Source organism: Nomia melanderi, chromosome 8, assembly GCF_051020985.1.
Source record: "Nomia melanderi isolate GNS246 chromosome 8, iyNomMela1, whole genome shotgun sequence".
In the NCBI taxonomy this organism is placed as follows: Eukaryota; Metazoa; Arthropoda; class Insecta; order Hymenoptera; family Halictidae; genus Nomia; species Nomia melanderi.
Genome location: NC_135006.1, coordinates 704,946 through 728,780, shown reverse-complemented (window position 1 = coordinate 728,780; position 23,835 = coordinate 704,946). Strand labels below are relative to the sequence as shown.

The 23,835-nt window shown below is 40.4% G+C and overlaps 1 protein-coding gene across 5 annotated transcripts in view; it reads left to right on the top strand.

The window, feature by feature from the left end:
- LOC116426693 (neural cell adhesion molecule 2) overlaps positions 1–23,835 on the top strand; it is a 387,282-nt gene that overhangs the window by 260,667 nt on the left and 102,780 nt on the right. For all 5 annotated transcript variants that reach the window (XM_076370247.1, XM_031976005.2, XM_076370246.1 and 2 more), the window contains 2 exons: positions 12,090–12,222; positions 12,909–13,117. In XM_076370247.1, coding sequence (XP_076226362.1) covers positions 12,090–12,222; positions 12,909–13,117 — 342 coding nt within the window. The remainder of the gene's footprint in view (positions 1–12,089; positions 12,223–12,908; positions 13,118–23,835) is intronic.

Genomic DNA, 23,835 nt, shown 5'->3' with positions numbered 1-23,835 from the left:
TACCGTAACGCCATGCTACGAGAAAATATTCGCTAACCGCAATCCCTCTGCTCGCAAATACTGCTATAGAATACATGAGCCGGCTGAAATAGCAGAAGACAGCAACGTTCACAACAGTTTCATAAGCAGTTCGCAGTTCCTGGGGTCAGGAAAGTACAAAATCCAGCGAAGTTGTACAACTCGGCCGAGATCAACAAGTTTTTAAAGTCCTGGGAGACGGTCGGGTGCTGCACGAAATTCGAGATCGAAATCTCGGGGTCTGTCCTAGACACGCTGGACCGTCTTTTCCTCTTAACAGCTATAGGATCCGTCTCGGCGATACAGTCATATCGAGTTTCTTACCTCGTTAATTAAGAACAGCAACAGGGAAACAAAAATTTGAAAAATTGCAAATATCTTATTAACCAAAATCACACTAAACCACAAAATATTGAATAGAAAGATTTCTCTTATTATATCCGGAAATAATGTAAACTTCGTTTTATTATATTTCACTTAAAAATAATAAAGAAATATAATCGTCTTCATCACACGGTACAAGAAACAAACGAAAATAGAAAATTTACAAATTCTTAGAAATTCTTACAAATCATGTGTAACCTACATATTCACTAGAAATTCTACCCTCGAATGTTCCCAGAAATCCAAATAAATAAAAACATCAAGACACCTATGCATCTCTGCAACGTGATTCCGCGTAAATGCATACAAGCATGAAATCTTTTTAAAGAAACTTTCCCGTCGCGTTCTACCGAGGAGGATAGCAATTTTTCTGTTTTCAAGGATCCCGCTTCGAAAATGTCCTTCCGCACTCCCTTGGGCGGACGGTCTTTTTGCGCCGGGGGATGATTTATCGTGCGGCACGCCGCGGAACAAGGCTGCGCGATTTAAATCACGCGGAAACACGCGAAGCAAGCAGAACACGAGATATTAACGAGGGAATTGGCGAGCGAACCGTTTATCGGTAGAGAGTCTCGCGGCAACTCTCGATGGCGGCGGTCGCCGAGGATCATTTAATTAAATCGTTCGCCATTGGAAATCCCCAAATTTCGGCGGGGGATGTATTATTGGACGCTAGTCGAATAATAATACCGGCGACCGTGTATTGTGCGGACCGTGCACACGATCGTGCTTACAAGGTATGCGTACACGTCCGGATGAAGTATCGGTACACGCGCCACGGAGTAATTTAATAATAATATTCGCGCTTTGAAGCGGCCGGCCGTCCCGGGGAGAGCGTATTTCCCGAACTTTGAGTTTCGGTATAATTTCCGGCCGGCTAATTAAATTGGGGATAGTCAGTCGGATCGATAGAGGTCGCGGAAGGATCAAGAAAGAGATACGAATTTTTCTTTCACGGTTGCTCGCGTTGGTGATTAATTAAGGGGAATGATTGAGGGATTTTGGAGCAGTGGTTTGAATAATATCTTTGGGTTTTCGGGGGGAAGGTTTATTTAATTTAATGACATCTCATCGAAGCTCATAGTAGTATTGCCGTGTTGTTTATAGTGTTAGTTATTATTAATTATTTGTATTGGTGATTGTAATGGTTTTTCTTGGGAAAGTTTTTTTTAAGGAGGTAAGAACAAGAGAAAAGTAGAGAACAAGTACACTAAACAGATCTTCCGAATCAGATCTGCGAGGACACTTTCCATGTATTTGATATTTATATAATTCTTTATATGACATTATTTACAACACAATAAAACATTAATAATTCATCCTGAAATGATTTACCCTATTATTTTCCTCCGTTTGTATTCGTCCAACAGGAGAAGAACAAGTAATACGAACCGCGCGTGTCAGAAGATGCACGACAGAGAAATTAAATAGTTCGAGTCTGTGTTTAGTGCTGCGATAGGATCGCAAGTGTTGTAACGAGTTCCGGTGTTACGAGCTTGTAATTATAGAGACGATTTTAAAGCTCGGAATGCGGGGATAAGTGACGCGCATCGGTATATAATTAGCGCGGTCGTGTAAAGACGAATAAGTAGCGGGGGCCAATAATTAATCGCACGAAGCCCGCCGGTGTCTACAACCGAGATTAAGTGGTTACAGCTTAATTAGATATCTGGCGCTAGTAATAATTAGTGATACTTCGCACCTGGAACTAAATTAATCAGATTATATCTATATTTAGGGAACGCACGTTTTCGGCGGCCGGTGAAATGTTCCGGTAACGAACATGACTGATTAAGATCCGAATAGTTCACTTTCTATTAGTCAGTTAATTAGGCGTTCGTCGAGATATTGTTGCGTGTTACTGCGAATCAATAATGTGCCAGACCGTGCCCGTCCCCTATGAGCTAAATTAATTAGTTCAATGTTTATCTCCCGAACACACCCATACAGTTATATCAAATACAACGGATCAGTGTAAACACGATGCACATACGATGACTGGATTACTGCGCCAAGAAACCCAGGCACGCGTACCTCGTTCAATAACAGAAATCTGTATTTAACATTCGAATTTTGGTATCTACTTGTTAGCCGAACAATTGACTACATGCCTGCGTGCGTTACAATTAGATACGAGTGAGAAGTACTCCGAATACTAACATTGTAAATTATAATATTAATACTGAAACTATTTCTACCGAAAGTGTCAAAAGACACCGTTTGAAATTTCAACTTAAAGTTCATTAATTCCATAATCGTTATTAAAGAAGTCGAGGAGTCAATTCAAAATGTACGTGTAAGCTTGGGAAGTAATTTTCAGTTAAAATTTCGAAAGGTTTCGACACCTTCGGTAGAAATAGTGTTAAAGAAATATTAACGAAGAAAAATATTTTAATGTAGTAGTATTAATATTATAGTTCATACTAAATATTAGTATTACTATATATTACTGTATAAATATATAAATTGAATATTGAGTAATTATATTATTAAATATAACAACCAAAAGCTTCTATAGCTGCTTACAACAATAGTAACTGTAATGGAAACACGATCTGTCGATCTTCGTAAAGAAAATTCATCACAAGTGGAACAGATCAATAATTTACCGTTGCAACCCTTACTCGCCGGAATTGCGCTTATTCTAAAACGCTCCGGTACATCTATCGCGGAACATTGTTCCCGAGAGATGGAAAATCCATAACTTATGCATTCTTGGCGAAGCTCGGCCCCATTGCATTCCCCTAACGATAATATTCAACCATAATAAGATCCTGGGAAATCGGTGCGATCCGCAGGGCCGTCGCATCTGAGAAACCACGCGAGTACTGCATTCGAAAATTCGAAAGTTAATTAGAAAATTCGGAACATTCACGGAAATTGCTACCACGACCACCTTACATCCATTGCTTTTCATCCCTGTTTGTAGCTAGCATTAATATTATTTGGATAATATATTAGAATAATAATTATTTTTATAACACATCGTCGTATCTCGTTTAGATTATCCAATTAGTTTATCCAATGAAGCGCACGCGTTTCCTGCAAATCGTTCGATTGTTTGCATTTCGAATAAATCAAGTGTTTTATTTCATTTCGTGCATCGCGTCCGACGATCCTGCGACTAATTTCTCAAACAATTTCCCGTTGAGTTACGTCAACATTGTCAACTGCACGCAACCGGGGACATGTATTATTCAACGGCGATACCCGCGGTGAGGTTATCCGATACTTTAATATTGAATGCGTTAACTGACATGAAAAATTGTTTACCACTGATTCACTTGGTCTCGGTGCAAAATAAACTTACACCGCTCGGAACGATTCGTCGTGTCAACTTGTCGCCTTTTATCCACAAAGAGAATAATGAAGCAACTGAAATTATCCATTATATTCTGTTCTTATTTATTAACTTAATTACAAGCAAATTTACAGAGGACAATCACTGAAACGACGAAAATGATCGATACACCTAACGATGAAACGATTAACTAATTACTGCAATCAGCCATTTTTTCACTTCATTTGAAACAAGCTTGAAAACCAAATAAAATCACGATGTCAAACAAAATCGAAACAATAGAGCAGAAACACTGGGAATTGTTAATTATTCGAAATTGTCATATTTTATCTTCGTTCTCAATAAAATTTCCCCGAGCCCGAAGGATCTTATTCGACGCGATGCGTCATATCGAGAATATCGAGGAAGAGACCGTCCCCAACCAACTCCGATCCTCGCCCCCATCCGTCGCGACGCAGGCAGACGGCATTATCGAAACGACGTCTATCATCCACGCGATTTTTGCCGGATTTCAAAGTAGAAAAATGAATGGGGATGTACAAGGGTGAGATAGGAGCGGAGGGAACGGAAGGGAGCGGGGCGGGAGCTGCCCGTCCACCATTCGAATTCGTTCTTTCTGTCACGAATGAAATATGATCGCGGACCGTCGTTGCTTTATTGATATTCGAACTTGTTCCGCGGTACTCACGGTGACGTTCGACACAGACCATGAACCTTTTAGGTCTACGCGCAGTTTATTACATTCTGCACCGCCCCTCCTTCCCCTCTCTTCTGGGGGAGGTCGCATTGTGCATGGAATCTGTCGATAATTCTTTTTTACATAGCGCGAGGTACTCTTATGAGCTATTCTTCGGATCGTCGAACACCTGTTTCGACTGGAATCGAATTTCGAATAATTTTAGAAGATTCTTTTAACCCTACAGCATCGTGTCATACTCGTGATGAAAATTGTAAATTAAGTTCGATAATAAATGTAATTTCTTTCGTTTGAACAACAGTTAATTGTTACTTTTCTATTATCAATCGTTAACCTCTGGAATAAACTTTTCCTTCCCTAATGAAGTGTTAACAATACAGTAGTTTTACCGAGCACAGATGTAAAAGAAATCGTAGGTCAAGAGGTTAATCAAGTTTTAGTTATTTGTGGAGATGAGGGAAAAATTTATTTTGAGTGTAAGTATTGTCTTTGTTTGAGGTATTTTTGTAACATCTGATCTTAAAAGAAGTTTAAAGTATATTAGATGTTATATGTTAGATTATTATTGAGTGTGGTCGTAATGAAATTACATTAGAACTAAACGTTTAAGTATATTTATATTATGATAGTTTGTTAAGGGCGTTGGTACTGTGAACTTCTTTTAGAACAAGGAGACTTAACCATTTCCAGACGAAATGTCGACATTTCGGCGAGATGAAATTTTCGTATTTGGAAGACTAAGTCGCAGACAATGATTCAATCACTCAGGCAGCAAGAGATTAGCATGTAGTTTCTGTATTTGCTATTATTTAAACAATTAATATATAATTTAGCTTCATCTGGCGAAGGTTTTGTACATTTCAAAGAATTGAAATTTGAATCTTATGTGAATAGTGAATTGACTGAGGCAAACAGGCGATACAAGCTAGCGGAACATTTGCAGAGATGACAACGAGGTGATCAGGGAAATAGTAACATTCCCTCGTAACCATGTGGTCATTCGGCGAACGGTGTCAGGAGATTCCACAGAGTGAACGAAAAAAACCGGAAGTTAGGTCGTTTTTTAGAATAAACCGCGTAATAATCTCCCTGTGCGACCGTTAGAAGCGCGTACAATTGTGAAATTACGTGTCTCAATTAATTCTACCCGCGCTGTTCCCACCGCGATTTGACATCGTAATTTTACATCCCTTTTCCCTTGTCGCTGAATAAACTTCGCAGTTTTCACTTGAAAAATATGCAAACGAAGAAGAAAAATCGGCCATGCCACAGTGCATTTTCAAATTGGAGTAAACTACAATGAAATTTTTATAAGATAGAGATATTTTTATGGGAAAGTTGTACGTGATATACGCGTGACCACTTAAAAGTTATGTCGTTTGGCGGATATTTGTTAAGGCAAACGTTAACCTGGTTCGACGTAGCGCGCTTTAGCCGAGGAGATGCGAATTAATAGCTTCTTAATTTAAAGTTGGCGACGAGACTTTTCCGAGTCTCCAAGGCGATTCCATTGCGGAAGTTTAACACGGTTCGACGAGGAACTGCCATGCATATTCAGCGACGCGATTCTTCCGCCAGAGGAGAACGGTTGCACTTTTACCGGGCCGTTCTCCGTGATCACCGGGTTCTAAGAAACGCGAGAATAGCTCTGTTACACACTACTCGTTCTGTAATTAATCCTTAACAAATTGACAATTATGGTGGCCATCGATGATCAGCTTTTCTGAATTGTTTGGAAACTAAATAAGTAATTAGATAAGGGAGAAATTAGGTAACTGAATAACTGAGTAACTGAGTAACTGAGTAACTGAGTAACTGAGTAACTGAATAACTGAGTAACTAAGAAACTAAACAAGTAAGGAACTAAGTAAGTAAACAACTAAGCAACTAATAAACTAAGCAACTAAGTAAGAAACTAAGCAACAAAGTGACTAAGTAACCAATTAACCGAATAATAGTGTCAAGCAGATTCAGACACAAAAACCCAGATACAAAAATTTAGACATAAAAATAAATCAATTTCACGATCAACGTTTATTACTAGAAATTTAGGGACGTTATTGATAAATAACGTTCATTGCAGGAAACGTAAACGAAATAAATTCCCCCGCATCGTAAATGTCCGAAATAATTTATAGTTTATTGGAAACTTTTCCCCCAAAATTCCGATAAAATATCTATTTTGTGTTTTATTTCAATATTTATCGGATAATTTAATGCGTCACTCATAAATAACGAAAATATTCAGTTTGACATAGTACCGAGTCGTCTATTATGAAGGTACGAGAACGCTGTTCGAAATATTTGTCGAATTTTTCTCCGACTCCGTATCGCGATGGCGAGTTACGAAACAATTCCACGGGCGCGATCGATCCGCTTTTGCTAACGCGATCATTCGCCAGAGAACACGTTGTTAGGTGATCCTTTCGCTCCGGTAGATCCTCCTTTTTCCTGCTGACGGTGATTGAATTAATTAAACAAGAGACAGTGGCCGGTAGCAAATCAAATTCCTCGTACAGTTCTGATGCTACACCGAACGTATCGTGATACACGCAAACTCTGTTTGGAATATTTCTCCGATGCTGCGTCGGATCTACTCAATTGAACTGACTCTGCTGGAACAAATCGTACAAAGAAGATGCAGTGGTGTCTACTTCAACATAACGCGCAACAATTATCTCAACCACAAATTGATAACATTCAATTAAAATATTACAAACGTAAAATACGTTTCACAAATTGTATGGTTTAATTGAAACTCAGGGTAAAATGGAATATAATCTCAGTTAGAGTTCCATAATGCTTCAAATCTACTTTAAGATAACCAGAAAGCGGTTATTATACTATTATAGAAAGAACTGGTCTGTATGAGTATTTTATTCTCCAAAGAAGAATACAGAAACGTTGAAACCGACAATAACCTAAGTGATACTTGAAACTCATAAAATAACTGCACATCGTGAAACCGTACTTACGGTTCTGAACTCGAAATTACTATTATCATCAGTCCATGCACGCAATCTACTACTTAATAGCCCTCAATCAATAATTCTACTGTGAGATTCGGTGTGTCTGTCGATCTTCACGTTCGTCGATTTTGCCAACTTCAATCATCAATCCGAATATAATTCTTAAACTCGTCAATTTTAATCGTAGAGGGCATATAAAAACGTCTGTTGTTTCTACACAGTCAACATTTCAGACTACCGACCGCGAAGTCCCGTAAGGTTTCAAGTTTCTCCTGTTTTCCGTCCATGTTACTAAACAACACCTGTGACACCGTTTCTTCCTTCATTTCTCTTTTCCCCATTGCATTGTACCGTTCAATTAGATTTTATTACAAAATTAACAAGCAAATAACCTCGATAAATAATAGTTGCTCAAATTTAAACGTCCTAAACACGTTTACTACCTGTTCACATATTTGTGACGACCGTAGTCCTATATTTTATACAATGAAAATGAAATTAATCCTATAGATATTGTTATTAGAAACTATAAACTACATTATATTTAGGAACTCAATGACTCGTTTCAGTTTAATTTTTCTAATATTTTGTTTACATTTATTGGATTGAAAAAAATATTATAATTGAAGAGACTGTCGAAATAAGCGCTGATAGCGAACGTGTTAATCGTTCAGAATTAATCATCCCACTAGAACAGTGGTTCTCATCGCGCGAAATTCCGTAAAGAGCTTTACAAAAGAGCTCGAAAAAGCGTCGAGCACAGAGAAACTAGTGTGATGTTAATGGAAAATAATTATGTTTTATTTAAAAAAAAACATAGGAATAGTTAATCGAATAAGATACAAATAAATAGAAATGATATAGCTCGCAGTGTACAAGTCTTTACTCTTCCAAAGTCAACGCAACTCTTTCCAAAAACTCTCGCCATCGCTTAAAAATCATTCTGTTCCCACAAGCATTCTTCTCACTCACACTTCCAACAAATTCTCAACCACACCCTACTCTCACCACCGTGCACTCATCATCCTCGCTTACGCATCACTTGGGAAAACTCGCCAACCCTTGGGCCTGGTCTCCATCAGACCCTTTCTCTTTTATGCTCCTCTTCCTGTCTCTCAGAATACTCGCTGTCCCACTGCCTTAAAAACTACGATACAGCCATTGTTAGGGTGTGGTCGAGCCCTGATTATTGGCGCTAGGTGCCGTCTATGATGCTGTTACGAAGGACCACCCAAAGATTACAAACGGCTTTGAGACCGTAATAATTGCAGGACACGTGACGTGGAGTAACATTATTTATTAATTAAGTTCTGGTTGCACAGAATTTGTGTGAGCTTGTGAACGCGTGTGTATGTGTGCTTGTGTAAAGGAAGCTAAACTCTGGTCGATAATATGTGTACTGGGTAATCTACCCTTGTAAATACATTCACCAACACAAATATGATTTTTGGTTGATTTTTCAACGTTGTTGTTTCTACGATTGTTGTTTCTGCGATTGTTGTTTCTACGATTGTTGATACTGGGATAAGTTGTTGCTCACGCGAACCGATGTCGTTGTCGTTGTCAACTGCCCCAAGGAAGAAAAAAGGCGGAATATTTATAGTAAAATTGAGCATCTACCAAGCGACCAATCAACGCGACACGCATATCGATTGGCCGCTCAGTTTAGTGTCGCTTTTCCTTTGTTTCTTTGACTACCGCGGCAATGAGTGCCCGTATGTCATTGTTGGGCGCGTAACACTAACTCTAACAGCCATAATACTACAATTATGACAATGTCGGAGCGTTTGGGGGATTAGGCACCGAAATGTCAGTGGACAAACTATTGAAAATTTTTCGATCGATATGTTGAACACGACCACCTTTAAAAATATGTAGACAAATAAACACTTTCACTACTAGTGCACATATTTCTGACGGTCACAAACCTATATTTTATATTAAAATACATTTAGGGATTGAATGACTCGTTTCAGCTTCATTTGTTTCAGTTTGTTTAGAAGATTTATTGAATTGAATAGAATATTATAATTGAGAGGATCGCATAGATCCTTTAGACAGCATATTAACCCGTTGACTGTCACGAGAATTCCTTGCGTTTTCAGTAGTAATACTTATTCTTTAATAACAAAGGCAAATGATATTGAAAATAATTATTAATTCATAGGAAATCTCACTAGTAGTTCCTCCTTGGTCCAAGACTTCCAGTCCTTCGAACGGCTCGCTTGTTACGAAAATCCGACCGTGACGTTCCAGCGACGTATCAACGGTGTCCGTGCATTACACCGATGTCACACTGTTTGTCACGTCGCGGGAAACGCGCATAAACGGCTGTCGCGCGGCGTGTGAGAAGCACGTCGGCCTGGAATCGATAATATCAGCGGGAAGAGAGTAGCCGCCGGGACTGTTTGTGCGATTTTATCGGACCTGGGTTAGATCCGGAGAACAGTGATTAACTGCTCGTGGGAACTACTCGGGGCTGAAGTGTTTGCTCGGATGAATTGGATCCTTTGGGAATGTTAAACGGTGGAAGAAAAAGTATTGTACTTACGTGGAGTATTAAACTAGATCTAATTTGAAATCTGCAGGATTCGTAAGACTGTAGGAAGAAGATAGAGTAGGTGTAATATGAGTGTTTGATTTTATGTGAGTCTAACATTAGCGTCTAATTTTGGCTCGGTATAGAGTAGAGATTTAATTGTGGATGAGAGTTTTTTTAAATTCCTGAAGACCTTTATTAGAAAAAGTTGAATTAGGCATTGAACGTTTGAATATTAGATAGGATGAAAATTACATATCAGTCTGCCGTCGTTTGAATAATTAAATTCATTCACAAATTTTAGTTTGAAGGATCAACGTTCGCAATGAAATAACAAAAGGCCTTAGATTTCAACTATAAAAGTAACTTTGTTGCATATCTGTAGATTAATAAAAATATTTGCCGAAACCTTCACTCATTAAACGCCTCAATTTCACACTAACCCGGAAGGTTCAATAAATTTTACAATACCAAATCCCATTTGCCCACAAACTTACAATCGGCAGTCCGTTAGCATCAACATCCGACAAACTTTCATGAACCAACTGAAACGTCCTTCAAAATCAATGAAATCCAACCAAGAACTCTTCTCAACTCCTGTCGAAACTTACGATCAACGTTCTATTACAATCTACCTTCAACAAACTTTTACGAACCAACTGAAACATCCTTGAAAACCAAAGAAATCCGTCCAATATCTCTCCTCAACTCTTCTCAACTCTCCGAGAATCTCGAAGCACAAGAGAACCCCGAAGCATCCAAAGAATATGATTCTGATTACTTTCGAGACGGGATCGCGTCTATTTAGCTGCTCTCGAATGAAAGGGGCGAGGGGTGCGAGGGGAGGGTCTCGTCCGGGTTTTGTTTCGCCGCCAGAAAACCGTGCACCGAGAGTTGTCCTCTGGTGACCCAGATGCAAGCGTTCCAGGGTTAAAGTCGAGCGAACGAAACGAACGGAAAACGGGGATGAACTGGGGTATGAGGCGGCGGCGGGGGGGAGGGGGCAGCTGGTGAATCGCTGCGGACAATACTCGTTGCATCCGCAACGCCGAAAACATCCTTCTTCTGTTCGTCCGTTATTATCTTCGGAATAAATGGATATTGTGCGCCCGAGCGACGTAAGGACGAACGGAGCAGGGGTGGGAACAAAAGCTTATTGTTGGCCGTCGCTAGGCCGAATGGACGTTCGCGTGTTGTTCGTTACGTGAATGGTTCCGAACGCGTTCAGACTACGGCGTCGCTGCGCTACGAAACAATTTTCTGATTAAGTGCCACGCACGACGTTCGCAACCATTCGTGGCACGCATATGGGGTTTACCGTTAAATTTAGGTGATGATAGATAATATGATTGTTTTACGATTGTTGAGGATTTTATCGACACTTTATGGAGGTTTGCGTGTTGGTTTTGATTGTTGCTGTTAGATGTGTGTTGTAGTTTTATGTTTTTGAAGCTGTCATTTTGAAGTATATGCGGCTGAATGTATATTTTGAAAGAATGAAATAAAATGTGCTATAGGAGTAGTGTTTATTAAAGGGTGTTGAAGGATGAGAGTGATTCTGTTTTATGGACATTAGATGTGATTTTGTGACATCGAATAGTAACAGAAACTGGAAAAGTGCAGTTGTTTCGTTGTGGGATAATTTCAGTAATTTACAATCAGTACAGAGGATGAGGAGATTGATTAGCACCACTTTCCAAACAAAACTTTCCAAACAATCCCTTAATTACAACAACATATTCTATCCTACAAATTTTTCTCCTAGTTTACATATTCCGTAATCCAAAATCTAGACACACTCGCCGTGAATACTCTCCACCCCACCGTAACCAAATAAACAAACGAAACAAATGAATTGAGCAGGATCACTGCGCACTACAGTTAGAAACTTTGCAAATGCCACATTTCAAATCCAAATCATTCTCACCCATGTTATCCAATTTCTATCCTAGCAAAGAAACTGTAATGAAGAGCGACAGTCGCCATGAATACTCTCCACCCCGCCGTAGCTAAATAAATAAAGGAAAACACGAGAGCAAACGAGATCGCCACGTTACGGCGTAGGAGTATAGTGTTCACGGCGACATCAATAAGAGATTAAGCCAGACTCGGCGCGATGTAATGGCGCGACGTGATCCAGGCGGGCTAATCTCACGTCTCCATGTGTTACTCTGCTTCCAGTCCCTATATCGCACATCGTGGCGCTGGTCGGCGATCCCACGTATCTTCCCTGCGACATATCAACCACCTACGAGGGGGACTCGGTGCATCTTGTGCTCTGGTATCGCGATGATCTCGGTACATCGATTTACAGGTGAGATACAAATCAATCTGCACCGGTGTCCGCGCAATCTGCGCCCCGGCTGCGTTCCTCTATATTGGGCCGGGACAGGGCCGCAAACAAGCCGTCGACGCGGCGCAAGATTAGTGGCCGGTTCCGTCAGGGAGGTTGACTTCCATCCGCGCGGAAATTTATTCCCGACACGCTCGATGATTCACCAGCGCAACGACGCTTTTTAACCGTTCCCGCGCGGCGCTGTTGTGTTTCGTGCGCGACAAAAATACGGAGCATGTAATTCTGTATTTTATTTCGCGTCGCGTATTACGAATTTAAATATTTTTTTATCGCCCAGCAGCAAGCGTGCTCCGCCGGGAAATAGGAGGATAGGGGAATTTGGAAAGTGGGCAATTCGGGATTTTGAATACAGCGAGATGGGATAATAGGAGAACGGAAGAATAGAAGCATTTTCGAAATTGGAGTATTGGAATATTGGGAAAAACTGAACATTCTCGCTGGAGATTTGTGAAGATTTTCTCTGGGGAATATAAGACGCAATTTCGATAAGTTTTCAATTTTAAGTACAGGGGTATTGACGGTATAGAAAATGTTAAGATTGAATGGAAAGTAGTGGAATTGGAAGATTTCGATGGATTGGGATTGTACCATTATTCTGTATCAATTCGCTGCTATTTTCAATCTGTCCGTCGAATTTGTTCCAGTGTCGATGCAAGGGATCGAGACTTCGGCATCGCGCAGAGATGGTCGGACGAGTCGGTGTTCTCGAACCGAGCTTATTTCATGCTGGACAAAAATCCGGCCGAGCTCGGCGTCAACCCCATAAGGGAGGAGGATGCCGGGATCTACAGGTGTCGCGTCGATTTCCAGATTGGCCAGACGCGCAACTCCAAAGTCAATTTAACGGTGATAGGTGAGTCGGAAATATCGAGATGTATGTCAATTCGACTACTGAAATACTGCAATCGTAAAGAAATAACAATGAACAATGGAATTACTGGAACAATCCAGATTATAGTCGAGCAGAAACAAAATATTTTGTTTAATTCCAATAATTCAAGAATTATAAAGTTTTAAATTCAATATTCAACTTTATATAATGTATGAATACACGGAACATCGAAATTAGATCATTCTGCTCTTACTTTATTTAAGATATGTCCTTATGTTAGTTACAAAAACTATCTTTGATTCTTATCAGGATATAATGAATATTTTCTGAGGAAAATATTCTCGGGAGTTCTTTCCTAGAAGCAATTAATGTTCCATCGCGGAAAAAGGAGCCCTTTCAAGCACCGAGGTCCGCGGCACCTCGATACACGGGTCTGGTTTATGGCACGGACGAAAACACGGTCGAGTATTCGGAACAGTTAATCCGGGGCCCGGCCTCGGCCTTTGTGCAGGTCAGCCTTGCATTTTCTGTTCCGTACAAAAATTCTCCCATGTCATGAACCAGATGAATTCTCGCGCAGCGGCGAGGATTACCCGCCGCCATGGGTGCGTGCCCGTACTTAGGTAGGCACGTACACATGGGCCCACATAATGGGTTTTCCTTCGCAGTTTCACCGAACGTACGCGCAACAGCGAGGACTACCTGCGGACAAGGGTGCGTACTCGCATCGGAGTACACCCTTGCACGTTCGTCAACTAACGGGATTTTTCCGCTGTTGCCAAATCCATTCTTTTCCAAAACTTGGTCGTTCTCTTGTTACCACTCTGTCAGCATTCCCTTTCAAACATACGAAGGGGGGGTAAAAAGTTTACTTGTGGGTGCAACAGCTCGGACAAAGAACAGTCGCACATCACATTCGGAAAAGAACAGTCGCATACCACATTCGAAAAAGAAAAGTCGCACATTACATTCGAAAAAGAACATCGCAAAACACATCGTAACGAGGCACTTGCAACAACATACACGCTCGAAAGACTCGTTCATAACTCTCGCGACAAATACTCGAAATCACACTCGAATCATCGTTCCGGATTCGAAGACTTGTTTAGAAAAATCTCGACTCGAACACAAACGTAACGCGAAGACGCGACCACTGCTCCACCGACGGATCCAGGTGCCCAAGATTAATTTGGCGGGCACCACGCGTGCGGTCAACGTAAAATCGCGAAAACATTCGAGTCGCGAACAAGCGTCGACCCGTCGATCGTAACAATTAATATGCAACACTTTTCAGTGAGATATAAACGAAATTCTTTGAAACTAACAAATCGGAAACAGAGCTAATTAAGAAACAACGCTATTTGATTTCAATATTTCATGTATCGATACAGAGCATATTATACAGGGTGAGGCACCTAAAACCGGCCACATGAATAACTGGGCTGCTACTGGTGATAGGAAAAAATGCATCAGACCAAAATTATTTGGTATCCAGGGGCTGATCATTCGATGTTACTAGTTTTTTTATAGGTGGAGGCGTCAAGGAGATATAAAGGTCATCTCTGTTTTTTTTAAATAGAACGGTATATTTTTTTACTTACATTCTGATAGAGTATTTCAAGACGAATACAATGACATATTGGAAAAGTCAATCGTGGTCTGGGTTAAGTCAATTAGACGATGATTTTGCTGCGTCAAATCTAATGGACTGAGAGTCACCTCTCGCAAAGCGTTAACACGTTGACTGCCACGAGAATTTCAAGCGTTTTATTATAGTAAAATTAATTCCTTTATAATAGAGGAAAATAGTATTAGAAATAATTATTAATGTTACTAAATATTTTGATTCAATATTGATTTTCTTATTGTAATCGTTTTCAAGCAATTTGGAAGCTCCGGTTACCGGTGACCATCATGGCAGTCAACGTGTTAATATAATATCAAAGCCAGTAGAATAAACCAGTGATCGATCAAACCAATTCCTTTCCAATCGAAAGACCACTCGCCCCTCCGAAAGGAACTCGCAACAGAAAATGCTCGAGGAATCCAATGGCCGCCAAATAATCGAAGTACGAACCCAAGTGGAATAAGTTACTCCCCAGCCAGACCAGAGAAATATTCCCAACGTCCCTGTGGTACGGATACCGTATTCGAAAACAAATTGAACCAGACTCGGTCGACTCGGTCTCGTCCTCCTTACAAGAAGCCTCGGTAACTTCCGTTCCGAAGGATCATCAAAAAAATTAAAAGGCACTGTCACACGCGCGCACGCACGCACACATGCACGCATGCACGCACGCAGCACACACGCGCACACACACACACCTATTCTCTCGAAAATATTGCCGCAGTCAGTGGAACGGAAATTCCCAGGTGAGGCAACAATAAACAGATCCATCAGCAATCATGGGAACCGTACACATCGAAGAACCGCAAACTATTTACACACTGTTACGCGAAATTTTCGATGAATATGCGCGCACTTCAACCACCAAATAGAACCAATAATAACTATGATCGAATTACTTATAAACAGTGATGATAATTCTAATAAATAACTATCAATTATGATAGTAATAACTTCAACCGAGTTATCCATGAATAATAATCAATATAAATAACAATTTACCTATTTAGTGAATTCCATCTTCATAATTCACGATCTTCTTAAATCTATTTTCCATTATATAGCTAATTATATATATATAGTTATAAATTATATAATTATAAATAATAGCCTAACGTCTTTTCTTTCAACACACTCGAATAAGTAAAATACAGAAAGAAGTGGATCGTAATACGAAATCATATTAATCAAATAAATGACAATAACAATGATACAATAATACGGTAATGCCGATTGATTATTCACTGGCAAACCAGTTCAAGCGCAAACGATCATTCCTAAAAAATCATATCCTTGTGACTTTGCCTCCGCCGCTTTATCAAAAATAATTTCTGCACGGCGAACCGTTTTTTTATTCAGTTTGCCTCTCCCCCCTTTGTTTCCTTTGGCCGACTTTTCTCCGAAATACGACCGTTTACGCGAACCAGACGTTTCAAATCCTGGAGCATCGCCGGGTGAAATATTCGAGCTGGACGGGGAACGTGGAACGCTATCGGCCCCCGTTCCTGGCCGTCGACGAACCGTTTCGGGGCGGTTCCGGTGAGCGTTTCCGCCGCGCGCAATGACACAGAATGAGAAAATATATCAAGATGAGAACCGTGCCAGCTGGAAAGCGTCGGACAATGGCCGCGCGAGTCGCGGCCGCTCCCGCGGGAGCTGCACGCGGTCTATCTGCCCGGCGCATCTACGCGCACGAAGTTTTTAATGGGCTGGTTTATTGACTCTCTCTTCGAAACGCGAATTTCGATCGTCGAATACCTGATTCCTCCGGAGATAATGAAATATTTTGAAAGTGCCAACCTATAAGTGGATCGGGAGCATGCTCCTTCCGGAAATAATGAAAAATTAGGGAAGACTATAATGTATAAGTGGCTCGGGAGCACGATTCTTCTAGAAATAATGAAAAATTGGAAAAGATTGTAATATGTAAGTGGCTCGGAAGCATGATTCTCCTGGAAATAATAAAAAAAATTTTAAAAGTTACAATATATAGTTACAATATATATTATATTATAATATATTTATTAATATGTATTATATATTATATTATATAGCTGTAATATATATAGCTTTCTAAACATTTTTTATTATTTCCAGAGGAATTATCCTTCTATGTCACATACGTATACATGTCAATGAGCAACGGAATATGAAGCTTACTTTCTTCTCGAAATGGGAATTTGTAATTGAATTTGGAATTTATAATTTATATTATAATAATGAGATATTTAACAGTAGAGCTACAATAATACTAAGTTGATTAATACTAATATGATTAACTAATACTAATACTGAACCATATAGTATTAAGTTAATTGATATTAAAACAAATATTTCATAAATATTAAAATAAACAATTTGAAAACACGAAAATCATTTTTTTAAGGTGTCGTTTGTTTTCTTACGAGTATCACTTGAATCTGAGCATAATTAATAACTTAATTAGATGCGCGACGGGACTCATACATCTTAAATAAACTGTTCTTTGATCCTTTAATAATTCCACCTTTGAAACTGCAGCAAGTTTCTTTTATTACTCTGCTTCAGAAGATTGTTTATGCACTTTTACGTGGCTCTTCTATTTCCAAGAATCCCGAGGTACAACTTTTTTCGAGTAAAATACTCCAGTTGCAGTGGCGTAATTTTTTTCACTCGCTGAATATAATGCGGCTGTGTGGTGCAACTTTATACTTGCTCACAGTCTTTCATTCGTGTTTCCCATAAAGATTAAAAAACTGGCGGGTAACTCATTTAAACGAGCACGCGAAATGTTCTTGAAAAAAACGTGTGCCTGTGAAAGGGAAAGAAAACGTTATTCCTTAAGGGAAATCCACGAAAATACGTGTTAAGGGTGGATTCTGAAAGCGACAAGCGGTGAAAATGTTTTTGAATTCCTCACGGAAATGACGGTTGTACATTCATTAAGATATTCATCGCCGTGTTTCACGAATAGACCAGTCCGTTCGAAAGCGTCTTGTAAAGGTGGGTTTATTGTCTGAACAATAACAGTGTATAAAATCGGAAAAATACACATTGATCCGCCTGATAGTTCCATTGTGGATGGAGAACAAGACAATGCACGGTCAGACGCGCAGCGAAATCCTCGAAGCCGGTTTCCATGTATTTCTGCGCCCGTTGTATTTTCCGATATCCATTCGTATTAATTTCGCGAAGGTAACGACCTGCCATTGTCGAACACAATAATTCCCACCTACAAGCTTTCTCTCTCTCTCGTCCATTTCAAAAATTCAGGGGAACGAAACTGCTCTCGGACAAAACTGGAAACAAATAGTGTTTATTGACAGTCTAGTGATTTGCCCTTTACTGTGATCGACGAACGCGCTCGTGTAACAAATACACTATTTTTTCAAATCGCTGCAACTCGATCCAATGAGTCACGATTACTTACAATTCGTCGATGCAAATCCCGACAGAAAAAGGATATTTTTTGTTAACCTTTAGCGAATCGATGTATCTCTTTCGAAGCTTTCTATGATTCCTTAAATTGTGCAGAATGTGTATCGGATTAGTTCGTAAGTATTACCATATTTTCAAGAAATTTCGAAGCAATGCGAATTAAAGAGTATTTTAAACGACTATATCACTCAGTTTTTAATAAATAAATAAAAACAATGTACAGCTACAAGAAGACATACCTGAAAGTGTACTATTGAACCACATAAGGCTAATTTTCAGAAAACTAAATTGTGCAGATGGATTCTTTCTGCAACATCAACTTACATCACTATACACACGAAAACCGAGATATCATATTATTATGTAATATATTTGAATAATCAATTCGAATCGAATTTAATATTTTTCTAAATATTCTAATTAGCAAAGTTGCATAACTAATTTATATAAAAACGAAATTTCTCGTTACCAGTACGCAATATGTTAACGCACATATTTTTAATAAAAATTCATATAGTAAACCATTATTTAAAACAGATTCCAGTAAACAAGGTTTAAAGGTTAATTTTGATATAAAGCGATGATCTTCCATTTTCTGTGATCATTAAAGTGACGCCGATATCAAGGTGCCATTTTTCACATTTGAAAGTTCTAAATCGCAACGATTGTAGAAAAACAATCGAACCGATCTTTAAATTTCGCCGGCGATAAGCAATATAACGCGGCCATTACAATTTTTAATGGCGCCGCCTGTAAATCACCCGCGAAATTATTAGTTGAAGCTATCCCAGGGTGTTAACGATATACCTCGGAATAATGTGTCGACGCGGTAATACGTATTTCCGCTTTAATGATCGCGACAGTCCGCGCGATAAATAACCATAGTCGTTTACTTAATGGCTTCGATCCGATGACTACGTAAAGTGTTCGCCGGCCGGCCCATAAATCGCCGGAAGTCGTTGTAAAATTATACAGCCGACGCGGGTCAATATTTTTTTATGGAAAATATTTATCGCCGAGTCTCCAGAACCGCTTGCTGCGAGCGACAGGCAGATTAAATGAATTTTTTATCTTACTCGAAAGTTTTTAGTGAATCAAATATGAACACGAAGCAGAAACGTTGTTTACAGAATCTCTGTTTTCCCTGGAAGAAAGATATTGACGTTATTAATGAGGAACGTTGACATTTCGAGTGTAATGTCATTTTCACTATCGATGAACATTGTGTACTCAACGGAATGAGTTCTGTAATTCAAGAATACGGTTTGTAATTTTAATTGTAACTTCATATTATTACTGATGATACCATCAATATTAACACCTAGTATTTATAATAACATCAACATTAATATTAACATTTAAATAACATTTAGTATTAATATTAACATCATTAATAACCGGTAATTTTCATCGTACATAACAACAATCGCTTAACCAAATATGTGTAGGAGTAAAATAATCTTAAACGGCAGTTGCGACTGTTAGGAGCGATCGGCGGTTAAACTTGTAAACAGCAGTTATGCGTTTTTGCATGCCCTCCCTTTTTGCCTGTCTCATGTTTTTGTAAATCGGTGGTTCGGCGACAGAAACGGCGAGTGTTGCACATTCAGGATATCAACAAAAGGACAGGTGAACGACCTCAAGGCTGAGCGAGTGAGTGAGCGAGTGAGTGAGTGAGTGAGTGAGTGCGTGAACGAATATATGTGTGAGGACTGACCAAAGTACAGGAATAGGAAAGAAACGGAACAGGTCAGGAAAGTTTCGTTACGGCAGTCCATTCCGCTGGAGTAACGCCACTGAACGGGGCACTGTGCCGCAGTTTGCATATTGGTGTTCGGACTTACGTCTTTCAACGCTACCTTGTCATTCTTCGGATCGTACTCTTCTTTAAGTGTTTCGTAATAACATATTTGGAGATTTTGCAATTGTTATAAATAAAAATACAATTACCACGTTGACCACGTTGTGCCACGCTGACGCCGACTACACTCGGCGCTCGTACACAGAGGTCATCGCGTGGATGCCGGCTATAGACGGCGTTCGGAACGAAAAAGTTCAAGAGCCCGGTTTAAGAAAGAGAAATAGCATTGTAACGATTACCGACTAAATAAAGTACTTTAATCACCGCAATACGCTTAATTTTAGAAATCCCACATATGTCCAGGTAAATCGCTATGTAATAACCATTTCAACTAAAATACTAATAAATAAATTATTCCAATATACACAGTCGCTAACACGTTCTGTATTCAACAAAATGAACATACACATAATCAAATCACATATAGCGGCCCATAACGTTTCACCAAAATTTCTTCTCGCAGTTTATCAATAGCCCTCCCGTCCAATATGACAGTCGACGCACAAAAGAAAGTTCGAACAATAAGTTTTCCAAACGGAAGCTATATTTCATGTTTGAGCGACAGCGTTATTCCCGGCACAGGAAATACTCGACCAATATGCGGCCGCCATTTTCGAGGTCGAACGAATTCCGGCTAAACTTCTTTTATTGCGCTGCTTATACCGATTGAAACTTTTATGGGCAATTCCGTGGAACGTACTAAACACGACTGCCGAAGGAAATGTCCGTCTCGCAGCCTGGGCCACGGTTACGCAACGGAACGTGTACGGCCGAGGTATACAGCCGTTGAATTCTGTACGGCCAAGCAACGTTTGAAAAACGGTTGACTGGCCGCGGATCGTAAATTATGTCACTCACGATCCTGCGTGTATCGATTTGCAATGGTCCCAGTTGAAACCGATCGCGACGCAGTGTACTAGAGTCAAAGCAGGAATCGCGGAACAAGCTAAAGGAACTGCGAGACGCCACTTCCGGACGAAAATTCCTGGAAACAGACCGATTGATTCCTTTGAAACGGTTCGAGCTGGGAAAGTTGCCCGGTTGCTCAGCGTCGCAACAGTCCCCGATCCATTTGTCATTGACTGCTTTATTGAGTTTCTAAAATGGGGACTTCGATGGCTGAAAGGGCGATTCTTCTAGGAATAATGAGACGATAAGAAATGACCGATTTGTAAATTAAGGAGCGACAGGGGAATGGTTTGTAGAGTATAAATACCGTGTCTGGAAAACTCTATCTTCCTTATAAGCTTGAAATTTCAATGTTTCGAAGTTGTTATTCACTTAAAGTCCGATGTAATTGAAAATTTAGTGCGATTAATGACGGGATTATCGGTTCGGTTGAAGTTTAAATATAATATATCCTTTGGTGTATACGAGTAGATTGAATTTTCGTTTGACACCAATTTTCTTGGGTTAATTAAGGGATATATATTCGCGTGAATGGCGGTCAACGAATCACTGTCAGAATCTTTCAACGCGGCCACGCGGAATGTCCGCCATTAGCGTCGCCAGCTGACAGACGCTTGGAAATCTAATTATTACCACTTACGTGTCCGTTCCCAGCGGAACGTCCGGCGGAAATTGCGCCTTATTGACCGCCGCGGCGGCCCGTCGAAAAATCCCGACGGTGGCGTGCACCGGAAACTCGAGTATTGCGGCGTCCGGTTAGCGGACGTACGTGCGTCGAAAGCGACATGTTGCAGCGACGAAGAAAGAGACGTAGGAGGTTGCTACCCACGCTCCAGCAGCAATTTCGGAGAAACAGAATGTAAACAGATCACTTGTTTAGCACGTTGACTGCCACGAAAATTTCTAGCATTTTGAATAGTACTACTTATTCTTTAATAACAAAGGCAAATGATATTGAAAATAATTATTAATAGTTTAGTATCACAGTAGTCATATTACGCTATGATCTAGCCACTTATGTTACTAAATATTTTTATTTGAAATCAAGCTTTTTATTGTAGTTTTTTTTTCAGCAATTTGGAAGCTCCGGTCATCGACGACCACCGTGGCAGTCAACGTGTTAAGATACAGATCACAAATGTTCGTTCAACGCCATTGAATATATTCCGCACCATTAAATATATTCTATCTTGCGTGACTGAAAGTGAACCCCGATGAGCATGTCGGTAGCCCTTATATACCAAACAAATGGACTAAAAATGTCAATGGGGGTACGTGTGTACGCGGTTGGATTTTTTCATCAGTCAACCCCCGCGATGGAGTTAAAGTTTTCTATATATATAAAAAAAAAGCTCCCCTGAAGAGGCATGTGGTTTCAAAAATACACGTTCAGAAGCGACCTACCTCCAACGCCTCGACTCTCATAAGACAATGCATACCTAAATTATCAACATTTATCCCATCAAAACCAATCAAGTTCACGTTCCCGACAGCACGAAGATCACCCCATTCCAGTCATCGAATCACCAAACTCTCTCCGAAAGTAATCTTCCTATAAATCCTGTTCCTGAACTTCCAGCTCCTAAGTGTACACCCCACAGCTGCTGGCCCAAGTCACGAAGGCAACTTGTGGAAGGCACGTTAATTGGCGTTCATCCGGAAAAGGTTTACCCACCTGCGAGACGGTGTAGGCGATGGCAAGGATGATCGCGTGAAATGGTCTACCCGAGGGGGCGAAAGGGTGGCGGCTGCGGTGTTGGAGGGCGTGGGGCCGGACGACGAGAAATGTCGGCTAATTATCCCGCGGGAAAAATTCCTACGGGCAGGAACAAGGGAAAAGCGGCGACGTGCAGCACCGGCCTGCACGCTACCACTCCACCCGACGGCATCTCCATAACTCTTGAACGGGATTGTTAATTAGATTTTTTTCCTGTGCTCGCGCCGCTCGTCGTTTCATTATAACGCGCGCCGCCCCTGGCACCCCCCATTGCACCCTTCTCTCGTTTAACCTTTCCCTGCGCACCGGCCACCCCTCAGGAATTGTTTTGACCTGTTTACTCAAACCTTTCTGTCTCTCCCTTCCTCTCTCTCTCTCTCCCCCTCTCGCTATCTTTTCCCTTATTTTTCACCCCCATCTCACGGCACTTCGTTCTTCTTGACCTATTTGTCTACCGCTGTCTGTTTTCTCTCCACTTTCCGTGCACCACTTGATGGCGGTTTTCCGCGGCCATTTCCTTTTAACAGCTGCTCCTTTTCGTTGCCCCCCCACCGGTTTATTTATTTCTCTGACCGCCCACCCCGCGGTCCGCTGCTGTCTTCCCTCCGCGCGCTTCTCTAGTTTCTGTTTTCACTATTTTGAAACGCGGAGACTGGCTTTTACAAAGAGCCGTTCTCTTCGTTGAGTAATTTAATGGTTCGTTAGGTTACGCGTCGTTCCTTTGGCGAGGAACGCCTTTTGCGGCGATTTCGGGCTTTCGCGGTTGGAATTGTGAACTGCGAATGGATTATTTGATTGTTCCAGTGAAGAAATAGATATGTGACCTTTTATAAGGTTCAAGACTTCGGTATGTAGTTTTGGTTTTCGTGGAAAGAGTTTTTAGAAGAGTTTTTCATGACGGATTAATATTTGATGTGTTAGAGGGTACTATATGGTTCCTTCTAAATTAACAATTAATAGCTGAGGACGTGTTCGTTCAGTCTTCAACAGTTGCTGTGATTTGAACTGTAAATGCCATCTGGAAAAATGTGATTCAATGTTTTATTGTGGAATTTTTATTTGAAAGGAAAGTCTTGAAATCCTCTTTTCATGTTTCACAGTTATTGGGTAGCTTATTTATAGGTTTTTGGTAGGTAAGCTGTTAAGTTGAGAACTGTGACGTAACTGAAATGGAAACCTCGTTAGGAGAGTGGCTGGGTATATCGTAG